Source organism: Camarhynchus parvulus, chromosome 1 (assembly GCF_901933205.1).
Source record: "Camarhynchus parvulus chromosome 1, STF_HiC, whole genome shotgun sequence".
Taxonomy (NCBI): Eukaryota; Metazoa; Chordata; class Aves; order Passeriformes; family Thraupidae; genus Camarhynchus; species Camarhynchus parvulus.
In genome coordinates this window covers 73839820-73852610 of record NC_044571.1, presented here as the reverse complement: position 1 = coordinate 73852610, position 12791 = coordinate 73839820, and the positions used below count along the sequence as shown (strand labels likewise).

The window sequence follows — 12791 nt, the reverse complement described above, 5'->3', positions numbered from 1 at the left end:
CTGCAGAGAGAAACTCAAGCACTTGGCTCTCCTTGCAGGCAGTTTAGCCCTCAGCAGCAACAATTATGGTACCAATTATGGTGATTTTGGGCTTTAGTTCATCCATGGTAAGATATTTCTTCCTCGCTCCCTTCACGGAGGAGTAACTTCAAATCCCTCTATTTCCTAAGCAAATGACTGCATTAAGAATTTCAGCTTCAGCACTAGGACCTGCTACCTCAGAGGCAGGCACTGTTAGGATCAAGTCTGCTTCTGCTTTGCACTTCCTAGGCAAAGCAACATCCCTGCTAGGCTAACCCCTGGGTAATACATCTGTTAGTGTGGGTATGAACACGCACACATAACTGAGAATTGCCAAAAGGACAGTCATTTTTACGGGTTTGTTTAGATTTTTCTTTCATATCTGCTAATTGGAAAGAAACTGCCAATCCCTGCAGCTTGTGTCACACATTTTAATGCCAAATGCTAGAACAGCAGTGTGCATGCCACAGCAAGATCTCACCACATGGTGGGGAACAGCAGTCAGCAGTGAGCAAGGGAGAACAGCAGACAGCTTGGGAGAACTGCAACTGCACCTTCCTCTGATCCACTGCAGGCCAAGGCAGACAGAGCCATTCCTATACCAACCAAACTGAAACAGTTTTATTTGTTTATTAAAAATTCTACCCAAGTTCATTTTGGGCTCTGTAGAGAACTCCTGAGTTGAAGACAATTTTTTCTGAAGTGTTAGTCAGCTCTATAAAGCACCCTTATTATACAACAGATTTTACATCCAGATGTAAATATTCTGAATTCCATTAGTTTCAGCAAAAACAATACAAGTGTTTTATGACACCAACATTTAATCTGACAGAAAATCAGTGAGACTTGAAAACCAAGGGCAGATAGATACCTGTTTGTTACAGCTCCCAACTTTGCCTCGGTACAAAGCACTGAGGCTCTGCCTCAAGAGGCTCAGAATTGCACACTGAAGTCTGTGCCATTTACTGTGCAGCAGGAGAACACTGACAGCTCTCCACACTGTCATTGGTAATTCAACCAAGACCACACTGACTCACATACCTCATTTAATGTATCTTATGTGTGGCCCCTCCAGCTTAGATACTCATAGCCATAACACACTTTCCAAAATTTCAAGTATAATTTCCAGTGGAAAAAACGGCTCAAAACCAAGATGCAGGCAGTATTCATCTGACTGTACTCTGTGTTCATTCATATCCTAATGATTCACACTTAATCTTAAGAAAGGGTATTTTGCCTTGGGATTGGGTTTTTGTTTGATTTTTAAAAAAACCTGCTTCCATTCTTGATAGAAATCCACAGCTCTAACTAATTTCCTCAGATGTCCCAGTCAGAAGTACAAAACTCTATCAATTTAACAGACTGTCAGATACACAAACAAATAGGATCAGCTTTTCACACCCTTGTTCAGCAGACACTGTAATAGCTCCCAGACATTAATTCTGAGAGGAAAGCCATTGTTCTTTCTTCCTAAGGACAAATGAGATACTCACCCTGGAAAGCAAGCCAGATGCTTAACCTTGATGACTAAGCTTAGCAAAAAGTACAGCACATGATTTGTTCCCTAGAAGTGTGATTAGAAGCTTGTTTTTCTTTAGAAGCCTCCAGTTTGGAAAAAAATACAGAAATACAGTAATTCCTTATTTCTAGGATAAGGGAACACTGCATGCATCATACTTAAGACTCCATATATTACATGCACTAACATTATATCATATGTACTAACAGCAGGAGAGTCTCCATTTCTTGGAGACTGTATGCACATTACAGGAAGCAATACAAGTTTGGAGTTAAAAAATCCACTTAACTAGAAGACAAAATATGACTATTTATTCCTGTATCTTTTTACAGTTAGTCTTCAAATGATGGCCTTGAACTCAAACACCATCATTTTCTGTAATAGTGGTATCAAAAACTGCACTTCTAAACCTAAGTTCCCATGTGCAGAAACCAGTATTAAGACTCCAGTTTTGACTAAAACCATCTCTGGTCACAGGAAATACACTAAGCAGGTGCTTAAATCCTGTTCCTACACCATTCCACAGTTAGATGCTACACTCCCCTGCTTTTTAGTGAAGCTGTGCTGGCTTGGCTGTATTCATTTGCTCCACAGATGCCTGTATGGTGCTTTGGGTGTGTGATGAAAACAGTGTAAGTAATAAATGGATGTGTTACCTCTTTCTAAGCAGTGCTTACACAGCATCAAGGTCTTTTATGGTTCTCATGTTTCCCCACCAGCAAGTCAGCTGGGGGTGCACAAAGAGCTGGCAGAGCACACAGCTGGGAGAGAACACAGCTGGGACAACTGACCCCATGTGACCAAGAGAATATATCACATGATCATACAACATTGTGATCAGTAACACTAAAGTTACTTCATCCCTGGTGAAGTTTACCAGGGATGTCATTACTCAGGGACTGAGCACTGATTGGCCAGTAGCTGAGGATTTTTTTTGCATCATTTGTCTTCCTTTGTTTTGTTTGCCTTTTTAACTTACTAAACTGTCCTGATCTCAAGCCATGAGTATTCCTCACTTTTATCTTCCAATTCTCTCCTCTACATCAGTGAGGGGAGTGAGCAAGCAGCTGCATGGTGCCTAGTTACCTACCAGGGTTAAATCACTATATAAAATAAAGAGCTCCAAATTTTTGAGGGACAAATGAACTTACCTTGTCCAGGTTCATACTGATTTACAGTCAGTTGATCAGGTTTATATTTGATATATCCCTGCTTTAAGCACTTCTCCAAGAATGGGTTGCAAATTTCCGGAAGACCTAGTTATAGAAAGACAACTGTAAACAAGACAGGACAGCTTTTTACAATAAATATAACTAGGAAAATACATAGAAGTAGCTTCATATACATGCAAGTCCATCTTTAATGATGATTACTCTGCATCTGCTGCTAACATACACATCAAAACTGGGGGCCTAATCTTCAAGTCCAATATTCTCGAAAATTACAAAGGCCACTCTTCCAAGCCTCTGCATTCAGAAACAGATTGCTCCTTACAAATGCAAACTGTAGTATCTCTACACATAAATAAAACCACATCAAATCAGAGGAAAGGTTTTTACCAATTACAGTAAAAAAGTTGCAAGTCAAGAAACAAAATTATTATGCAGAGAGTCAGTTGTGCAGAGAGTTCTCTATAAAATTTATTCCCTGGAAATCTGTTAGATTAAATATAACCAAAATATCTGCTGAAGTTAAGCTGGTTTTGAAACAGGAATGGAAGGCACAGTCCTCCACTGAACCTTTGGTTTGCTATTTTACCTGAAGACTTGATTGAAAAATTCTGCTGAAGGTAACACCAACAAACATGTTACTACTATCCCTTCCATGAATCTACTGATTTTTATTCTTGTTTTCTCCCAAGAAGTATTTATGCTTTTCTGACACACAAGATAGTCTGTGAGACTAGAAAACAATTCACATATCAATCCTCTTACAATGATATAGCTTCACAGTCAAAATCTTAAGATAACAAGAATTCTTCTGCTGCATGCTACATCCACCCCAGTACACATGCACCACCTTAAATACCTTCAAGTTTTACAGGAATTTAACTCTCCTATTTAGCTATTTTTAAATCTAAGTCTATAAGATGACTCACTTGCTTTGCTCTGACTCACAGCTTTCAACTCCCAATATGAGTTATTGAAACCCTTACAAAATTGCTTTCAGAGCAAAGGAAATTGTATTTCAGTGTGCATGCATCCAGCAAGCTTCAAGCTGGTTGAGATAAATACATACAGCAACATCCCCCAAATAAATTAATATGCAATTTGTAACACATAATTGTTTTATGGAACAAAAAGCCAAAAAGGAATGACAATTAAAATCCCAAAAGCCTTATTTGACCAGAGCTCAAAAAAGGGCAGCAACCTCTGGCTCCAAGTGACTGGACAACAAGCTTAAAGCACTAACAATAATTTGGAATGAATGTCAAAATTAAAAAGCACTTTTGTGTGGGTGCTTAAGATACAGCAAAGGCTCTCCTTTAACCAGACTCTCACAGCCATAACTCAGCAAGGCTTAAAGGCTTTATATAATGGTTCAAACATCAGTGCAAAATAAGCACAGTTTAATAGGGAAGTTCTCACCTCCAGGTAATGGTTTGTCTTTATCAACATTATTGTTATCATAGCGAAACTCGTATCCAAAATGCTTTACTCTTCTATGCTTTAAAGTCTTCTGGGCTGTAAAAACACATAACTTTAAAGTAAGATTAGACTACATAAAGACTATATGAAATATTGCAGGTAATTTACCATGTTTCCCTATTCCATCATACCTGTTAAGCCTAAACATTCTTTAATTTGCAGTTAAAATAGTGTATGTGACCCTCATTCTTCATGCACACACTTCTGCTTATTATCTTTTGTAATTCATCAAGCATCACATTCACTGCTGTTTTGAGTCAAAGGGATGGTGGTTTTGTATATGCAAGAAACAGGGAATACCAATTTTTTTCAGCCATGCCTTAATGCATCTTTTTCTTGCCCTGATCTCTGAATTTACACCTGATGAATACCCTACAGATACATCAACATCCATCATTCTCATTAATCACCAAGTTACATATTAGCCAAGGTCAGAATAACCTTTTGCATTGCTCCACGGAACAAATTTACACAGGAACTCTGAAGTGATTTCCAAGAATTCATTTATTGAAAGATTCAACTCCAAAAGCTCAAGTGAAACCATCCAGAATGTATGCCTCACTAAGGTTCTTTTTTTCATAAAAGAAGACACAGCTTTTCAGTTGGACATCAAATTACAAACAGTCTTGTGCTTGGCACAAGACACATAGAAAAGATTTTTTTTCGGATGAAGGTTTGTTATTCAAGTAAATCCATTCTAACATATCAATTCATATCTCTTGTCCCAAGGAACTGATCACTTGCAGTATAAGACCTAATTTCTAAAATGCTAAAAGCAACCACAGAATCATTTCTGACAATACATTTCCCAAGATCTAGACTTCCTGTAACCTGAAACTACAGGAAAAAACCAGCATAAAAGTATAGAATGTCTGGATTCCTATAGTTGTACCCACCATTCTGAGTATCTTCATTTGCTTTCCAGTCAATACTTTCCAACATCCTCCTTTCTTCCTCTGGAGAAATAATCTTTTCAATTACCATTAAGCCTGGAGGCAAGCTTGTAGGAACAGCATTTTGCAAGGAAACTGAGGTATATGAAAAAAAAGAGAATTTTGTCACTCTTTGGAGAAAATAAAAACCTTTGTTCCCTATGGAGATATAATTATTTTTATGATACTATAGCACAGCTGTAGAAATGTTTAGTGATACAATGGAGCTCTCATTGTGGTCTTATTTGGAGAAAGAATGATCCCTTTTTGTCATGACAAAACAGGGTAAGGCCTGAGTTCTGCATCATTCCAGCACTTTCTAAAAATTTTACTGCATAAGACGAACAAGACTACACCATTCAAACACAAAACTCCTTGTGGCTTTCCTGTAAAAATAATGGTAAACAGAATTTCCCAATCACTTCAGGTTCTACCTGAATTTCATTTTAATTTTGTAGAATTTTAGTGATTTACCATATCAGCAGCTTCCACAGACAGAATAGTCTGTAATCAAATGTGTACAAATATGGAGTATAGAACAATACCTAGGTGAAAGTAAAACACCACTGATGTTGGGACATTCAGTTTGCTTTCCTAAGAGATCAAAAAAAGCTATTTGCTAGCAGAATGTACAGACCAACACCAGGAACCCTTTTCGCTAGACACTATGAAAGCTCACAGAAAGAGCAACAGTTCTTTATAATCAGCCAAAAAAAATTAGGGGGAATGAGGAAAAAAAGACAGAAATTTCATTGTGCATATTTTTCTTCTTGGAGCTGAGATAGAGATTCCAAGACTAGGGTCACACAAGAAATCCAATGAACTGTCCAGAGATTCTCCAGGCTCCTTAATCACAAAGCCTTCATGCACAGTACTGAATGGTCAGGAAATTACTAAAATCTTTTCTCCTTTTGCTTCCAAGTAATACAGTTGAAATTAGAGTATCCTAACCTGGAATACAAGGAGCAAAGATTATTTTATGTCCTGAATCTCTGATTCTAGCTTTCATTTTCTGTGTCTACTTATGAAAACTAGCGTGCTTTTACCTATATTTACAAGCCAGGAAGTAAAAGCAAAGGGAAGCAGTATGCAGGAAGCTGGATAGATAGGAGAGCAGAAAAACTGTACCTTTTTCCACAAAATTAATATATAGAACAATGTTTTGGTCACAGTCTTCCAATGTTACTTCCTTTCCATTAAGGGCATTAAAGGCTTTCTTGGCTTCTTCTGTTGTTCTGTATTTCACAAATGAGTATGGTTTATTTGGTGGCATTAAGAGTGTTTCCATTGCTCCATATTCTTCTAGTATTCTGAGCAATTGCTGTCTACTCATCCCATTACCAAGACCAGCATTGGCAATAACCAGGTTCTAATTGAAAAAGAATTAAAAAATAAAACAAAAAGAATTAGTGACTATTGTCAGTTCATTTGAAACTAACATTTTACCAAGAGAACAACACTATAAAAAAAATTAAACCCATGAGCACTCTTTTATGCATTCTGCACCAGATATTTAATTTCCATCAGCTTGTTATACAAGGCTAATGCAACCTTTGCTTAACCAGCACACACTGTGGCTGAAAGCCTTGCAACCTCTCTCAGAAACACCTCCTCAGTTAATGCACACTTTGAAGTGGCATGTGTGTGACAAGTGTACTGCAAGCAAACTGGCACTGGCACACATAATTTTGGTGGTTTCTGGAACAGCTGGGAAAAGTGTTCAATTAATTCAAACAACAGCATTTCACTTCTCTAAAAAAACAGAAAATGAGGTTTAGAACCAAAGAGGAGGGTCATTAAAAAAAAATTACACTCTGAGCACTGCTGTGATTATGCCTATTGTGAAGGCTCTGTTAACATCTGTTCTAAGCTCTGCATCAGGCTGTCTGCCAAGGATCATATTTTTCAAGATTTACCTCATTATTAATTACTGCTATTTTCTGGACTGTTATTGATGGAGAGACCCATGTGTGTGAAGGACATGCAGAGGTTCAAACCACTCCTTTCACTTTATCTGCAAAGACCCCACTACACAACTGCTGCAGCACACGTAGGAATTGATGATGTTAATTCAGAGATAGTCAGACTCTTGCACAAAGCCTGGAAGTATTTTCCATATTCCTGACACAAGTTTACCACTAGCACTATGATTTTGTTTCACATATCACTTATTCAAATGTTCCGTCACCAAAAAGGACCTTGCTGGACCCAAAATTACTCTTTGGATAGATTAGATGGATAATTTGGTACCTGGGACAGTTTCAAGGGGAACAAGTCCAAATTACAGACCCATTTCCAAGCAACCCTAGAAAGACACAGTCTTTGTTCTAAAGAGTTTACAATATAAACAAGATTGCTGATTCATTAACGTCTGACCATGTGGTTTGAAATCTGAGCAAAAATTAAACCAAATTTTATTACAAAAATATATAAAGATCTAACTGATGTTTCCATATTTGAATGGGAAGAATTTTCAGGATGAGGATGAACAAGCATAGGGTAAATGATACTGCTCTACAGTGTTTCAAGCCATTTGTATTTCCTCATAAATGAGAGCGAAATTAGAAACTCTAACTTCCCTGTCTGCAAGTTCCTGTCACTTTTTGCTACATCAGTATCTGTGAGGTCATTCTCCGATCTGCTGTAACTCTACTGTGGCAGAACACTACAAATCAAAAACCCAGGTAGCTTTCTGCTAGGTCTCTTTTCTGCAAGGAAAGAGAAAGCTGTCCCCATTTAAACAGTTGCAAGTGAGCCAACCAGCTCAATTCCCACAGAACCACAGCCTTAATAAAAACAAGACGGAAAAGATTTCCAAGATAGACATGTTTTTAATGGGACCTTAGATGAGACAAATTACACTTGACAGAGAACCATGGAAGATATAAAGGTACAAAAGTTAAAAGCCTGAAGAAAAAAAAAGAAAACACAGAGAAAGAGAATAAAAGTTTATCTACTTCAATAGCATTTCCAATGCTTCCTTCTCCTCCTCAACCCAAGTAACTACTGTTTCAGGTTAAAAAAAGCCTTATCCAAAGGCCAAAGTCTCTCCATAGCCCCTGAACTGCTGAAGTACAGTTCTGCTTTGAAATCAAAGAAGCACAGAAAACCCTCTATCTCAGGAAGTCCGTTTTTAAAAACTGCATTTTACACAAGACACATGTGAGAAGAGAACACAGATAAGCAGCATTTTAACACCACCATCAAAATCACAACTACCTGTGTCGCATGGGAGACACACTTTATGCCCTCATGTCTCATCAATGTATGCTGAGCTCTGACCTGCTTCCTCAATACCTTCTTCTTCATTTTCTGTACTTTCAAATGATCTTCACTGGTTTTAGCTTCCATACTGGTGTTCTGGAAAGCAGAAATAGCAACACAGTAAGTGTCCTGCTTGAAAAGGATCCCTCCCAAAAATAAAGCTTTAAAAGATTGCTATGATGCTTGATTTCATTTTCCCATTTTTCTCTTCCTCTTCACTCCTTTATTCACATTCACAGTATCACTAGATCCATTTGTGGGTTTTAACCTGTCTACCCCTGTTTTCACACAGTAATTTCAGCTAATTTCCTTCTCTCTGCAGTCTCTCCAGAGCAGAACATGAGAAAAAAATAACGTGTGGAACTGCCATGAGATTTGTATCGTCTCAGCTTCTCAGTTATTCTCATGCCTCACCAAATGCTTCAGTTGGAGATGAAATGTTTGGTTCCTTTTACCTAATTGCAACCAAGTGTGACATTTGGCCAAACTTGCCTTTCTCGAGAGTAGAAAAAAGAGAGTAGACTTACATGTCCTAGAGCAAGCAACTAGGATGTTCCACACATCATTTACCACATCTCCCAAACTTAATGAAAATCACATTCCTGTTGTGTGAAGGAACAGAAAACTGTGTACATATATATAAATATATATTTATTAGCTACTCAATTTCATGGCAACACAGAATTTACCAACCAGTGAGTACTTAAAGGTCAATGGCACTCTTCAGGTTTTGCTGCATCTTTTGCCACTTTTGGTCTAACACTACATTGAGATCATACAGTACCTTCCCACATTTCCTTGAGCCTACATTCTTTTGCTTTCTTTTTTCTACTTCCTTCAAATCCATGGCAGGAGTGTGGATCTCATGTAAGATTATGACAAAGCTCCCAGACATTGATGCAGTTTGACTTTGACTTTATCTGTCCCTATAACACAACCCCTTACCTGTATTTTAGAGGTATCCTCTCTTCTTTGCCAAAAATTCTCCTAATAGTATAGCTGGACAATCTATACTACTGCAGCTGTCTGTCCTATTCCATTCTTTTATCATCACCAACCTGACAACAATCCTTCCATCTTCTCTTCCTGTCAAAAAATGGTTTTGTTTCAGTTATTTTTAAGGGAAAAAAACAAAACAAAACTAGGTCAATCACCCCATATGTAATTATTTAACTCTGTCAACTGCCCCAACAGTCACTCATCCACTTGCATGCCTTTTGGCTTGCATGACTGCAGAGCTGCTTCCCAATACCTACACTGCAGACACAACCATGATAATATGACAATGTACTACAAAAAATGGTAAAGGTAAAAAAACCCCTCATATTAGTATTTGCTGCAACTTTGTGTTGAATGACTCAGCAAAAATTTTGTTTTAAACAAGCACTGATATGCTAGTAAAATTGTTATAAAATATTGACAATTGCTCCAAACAGTTCAAAGTAAGATTCTTCACTTAATCAACAGTGTGAAATACACAAAGAGCAATGGTCCTCTTAACCTTCATTAGTTAAATAATGATTAAAAAAATCTCAAACTTGCTAAAACCAAAAAAAGAAAGCACAGTGACACACACACAAAAAACCCCCACTAACAAAAAAAACCCAAAACCACAAAAAAAACCACCCCAAAAACTACTAAAAAACACCACCCAAAAGCAAAAGATAATTAGAAGCCAAGGTAACTGAGAAGGGAAAAATAAAAGCCTCATGAAAAGAGGCACAAAAAGTTTTTATTAAGTAAATTCTCCTAAGTGCATCTAATGGGTCACCCTTACCAAGATTCAGCTGACTTGCAGGCTCCTTCAGCAGGCCTACTATGACCAACATGTGCAATTATATGATTTCATAGAATCACAAAATCATTTAGGTTACAAAAGACCTGTAAGGTTGAGTTCAACTGTTAATCCAGAACTGCCACATCACCACAAAACCCTATGTCCCTAAGCATCACCATCTACACAATTGGGTGCAAAAGGCTTGTCCTGTCCTGCCTTGCTTGCTACACACAGGTGAACAAAGGCCCACAACTTTACAGCCTACACATGAGCAGGTTTCTATGCAGAGGGTGTCAGGCATTCCCAAACTACTCCACAGGAAAGTGATACATCTTTGGCTTGGTGAGTTTACAGAAAGAGAGCAAAAATACAGGACAGGCTAATACCTTGGAACCAAGCAAATTGGATGTGGATGGAAAAGCGTGGAGGCTATGCACATCACCCCGACCAGTCAGACCATTGTCATGCAGCCTGCAGAACAGAGGACTTCAAACTGAAAGGGTCAGGCCTCTCCCATAGCATCTGCACCTCTACATACTGGAAGACTTCATCTCATCTCTGGGGAAAGCATTTCTGAGTTTAGTCAGGCCCTTACAAACATCCACATCCTCCATGCAAAAGCAAAGAAGTCATGCCACAACTAGCACAGAAACGGAAGCTGAAAGACTTCTTTTTATCCTTTCATAAACCCTGAACAATGGACAGCTGAGGTGTGACTCAGCTGTCTAAACAGCACCCAACACTGGCAGAGATGACCTAGCCCACAACACTCAGCCTTCCACCTGCTGCTCAAGAAGCTGAAGACCTTGATGTGCTGTGTCATGTGCTTGCCAGCATGACACTCTGGTGCCTCCAACTTCTGAAGGCATCTTAAACAGTAATATCTGGATAGCTGACACAGCAGAATATTTCCTTGGTCTGTGTCTGAGCTGGGTCTAAACTCTCGTCTGTTGCATCATTACCACTGGCTCAATTCGGCAGGCAAGTCCGCCCTGACTTCTGAATAAAGGAATCACATTCAACTGTACAGAAGTAGGAAACTTCATTTGCTAGGATCTCACATCTCCTTTAGAAAGGCCAATTCGACTACAGAAGAAAAAGGATTAATCCACTGTTGAATTCATTACTGTTACCACCTAGTTTTACAACAAGTATTTTTAAAAAGTAGCTCCTGAAATTACACACTGAAAACGGTTTCCCCTTGCAATACGAGCTAAGGTTATACACACTTTACAAAACTGGCCTGAAGTTACTCCAGAGGTTAATGTAAAGCTTTAATACAATGCACGAAGCTTGTTTGCTGTAGAAGCCGCTTGTGAGAACTGAAGTACCAGGCGGGCGGGCAGAGCAGAGCAGCGGCCGTCGGCAGAGGGAGCGCCACGATCAGGGATAAGCTGCGATCTCTGTTACTCATTTTTGACTTGGTTTTGTGCCACAGACATGCCACATCAAAAGTATAAGGACACAGTATTCCCATAAACATACGGGGAGGAAAAAATACATTCAGGAGGCTCTAAGGTGAGATTTAAGAGCTCCAGCATTGGCCAAATGCCTGAGGCACCAGCATATCCAGGCACCGGCATGTCCCCGCGGCTGTCCCACCCCACCTCTGCGAGGGACAGCGGGCACCAAACCTCCCACCGATACCCCGCAAAGCCCCAGGCTCTGGGCACTCGGTGCAAACAGCAACGATAACAGGAACCTCAGGAACGCGTCTTAGAATCAAGGAATGTTAAAGGTTTGAACAGACATTAAAGATCAACCAGTCCCAAACCCAGTGCCATGGGCAGGGGCGCGTCCTACTAGACCAGGTTTCTCAAAGCTTTGAACACTGCCAGGATTGGGGCATCCAAAGCCTCCCTGGGAAACTTGTTCCAGGGCCTCACACCCTCACAGCAGCGTCCCTTCCTCTCTGCCCTGAGTACACACGGAGGAGGCTATAAAAGCTGTGAGGCAGACATAGGGACTGACTTGGCCTTCCCCCCCTTACATCACTTCTTCCTGACAGGGACAGAGATGGAGCCGGAGCCGCGGCCAGGCCGCCGCGGGCTCTGCTCCCCGCACAGGGCAACACGGCGGGGACGGGAGGGGAGGAGAACCAGCGGTAGAGGCCGCCTGCGCTCCCGCCGCCCCCGCGGCTCCCTGTCCCCAGCCAAAGCCCAGCGAGGCCCGGAGCTGCAGCCCCGGCCCGGCGGGCGCGTTACCTGCAGGAAGCGGCCATGTCGGGGCGGGCACCGGTCCCGGCACCGCCCCCGCCGCGCCGTCATGGCACCGCCCGGCCCGCTGCCCGCGGAGCGGTGCGGCGAGGGGGGATTAAGCGACTGCGGGCGTGTGTCGCTTTATTGCAGGTCAGGGAAGCTAGGCTTTGAGGTTCAGCAAGGCCAAGTGCCGGGTCCTGCCTTTGGGTTACAGGCAGCGCCACAGGCTGGGGGAAGAGTGACTGGGCAGGACCTGGGGGTGCTGGTCAACAGCAGCTGAACATGATCCAGAGTGTGCCCAGGTGGCCCAGAAGGCCGATGGCATCCTGGCCTGGATCAGCCAGGCTGTGGCCAGCAGGAGCAGGGCAGTGACCGTCCCCCTGTACCCAGCACTGCTGAGGCCACAGCTCCAATCCTGTGCTCAGTTCTGGG

At 40.8% G+C, this 12791-nt stretch overlaps 1 protein-coding gene across 1 annotated transcript in view; it reads right to left on the bottom strand.

Annotated features, from left to right (window-relative positions):
- ALKBH8 (alkB homolog 8, tRNA methyltransferase) overlaps nt 1-12452 on the bottom strand; it is a 44706-nt gene extending 32254 nt beyond the window's left edge. Inside the window, exons 1-7 of the mRNA XM_030958030.1 lie at nt 12366-12452; nt 9330-9470; nt 8340-8480; nt 6249-6489; nt 5085-5216; nt 4129-4224; nt 2692-2796 (exon numbers count right to left, since the gene is read on the bottom strand). Of these exons, the coding sequence (XP_030813890.1) occupies nt 2692-2796; nt 4129-4224; nt 5085-5216; nt 6249-6489; nt 8340-8471 (706 nt within the window). The 5' untranslated portion in view covers nt 8472-8480; nt 9330-9470; nt 12366-12452. The remainder of the gene's footprint in view (nt 1-2691; nt 2797-4128; nt 4225-5084; nt 5217-6248; nt 6490-8339; nt 8481-9329; nt 9471-12365) is intronic.
- Nucleotides 12453-12791: the final 339 nt, after the last annotated feature.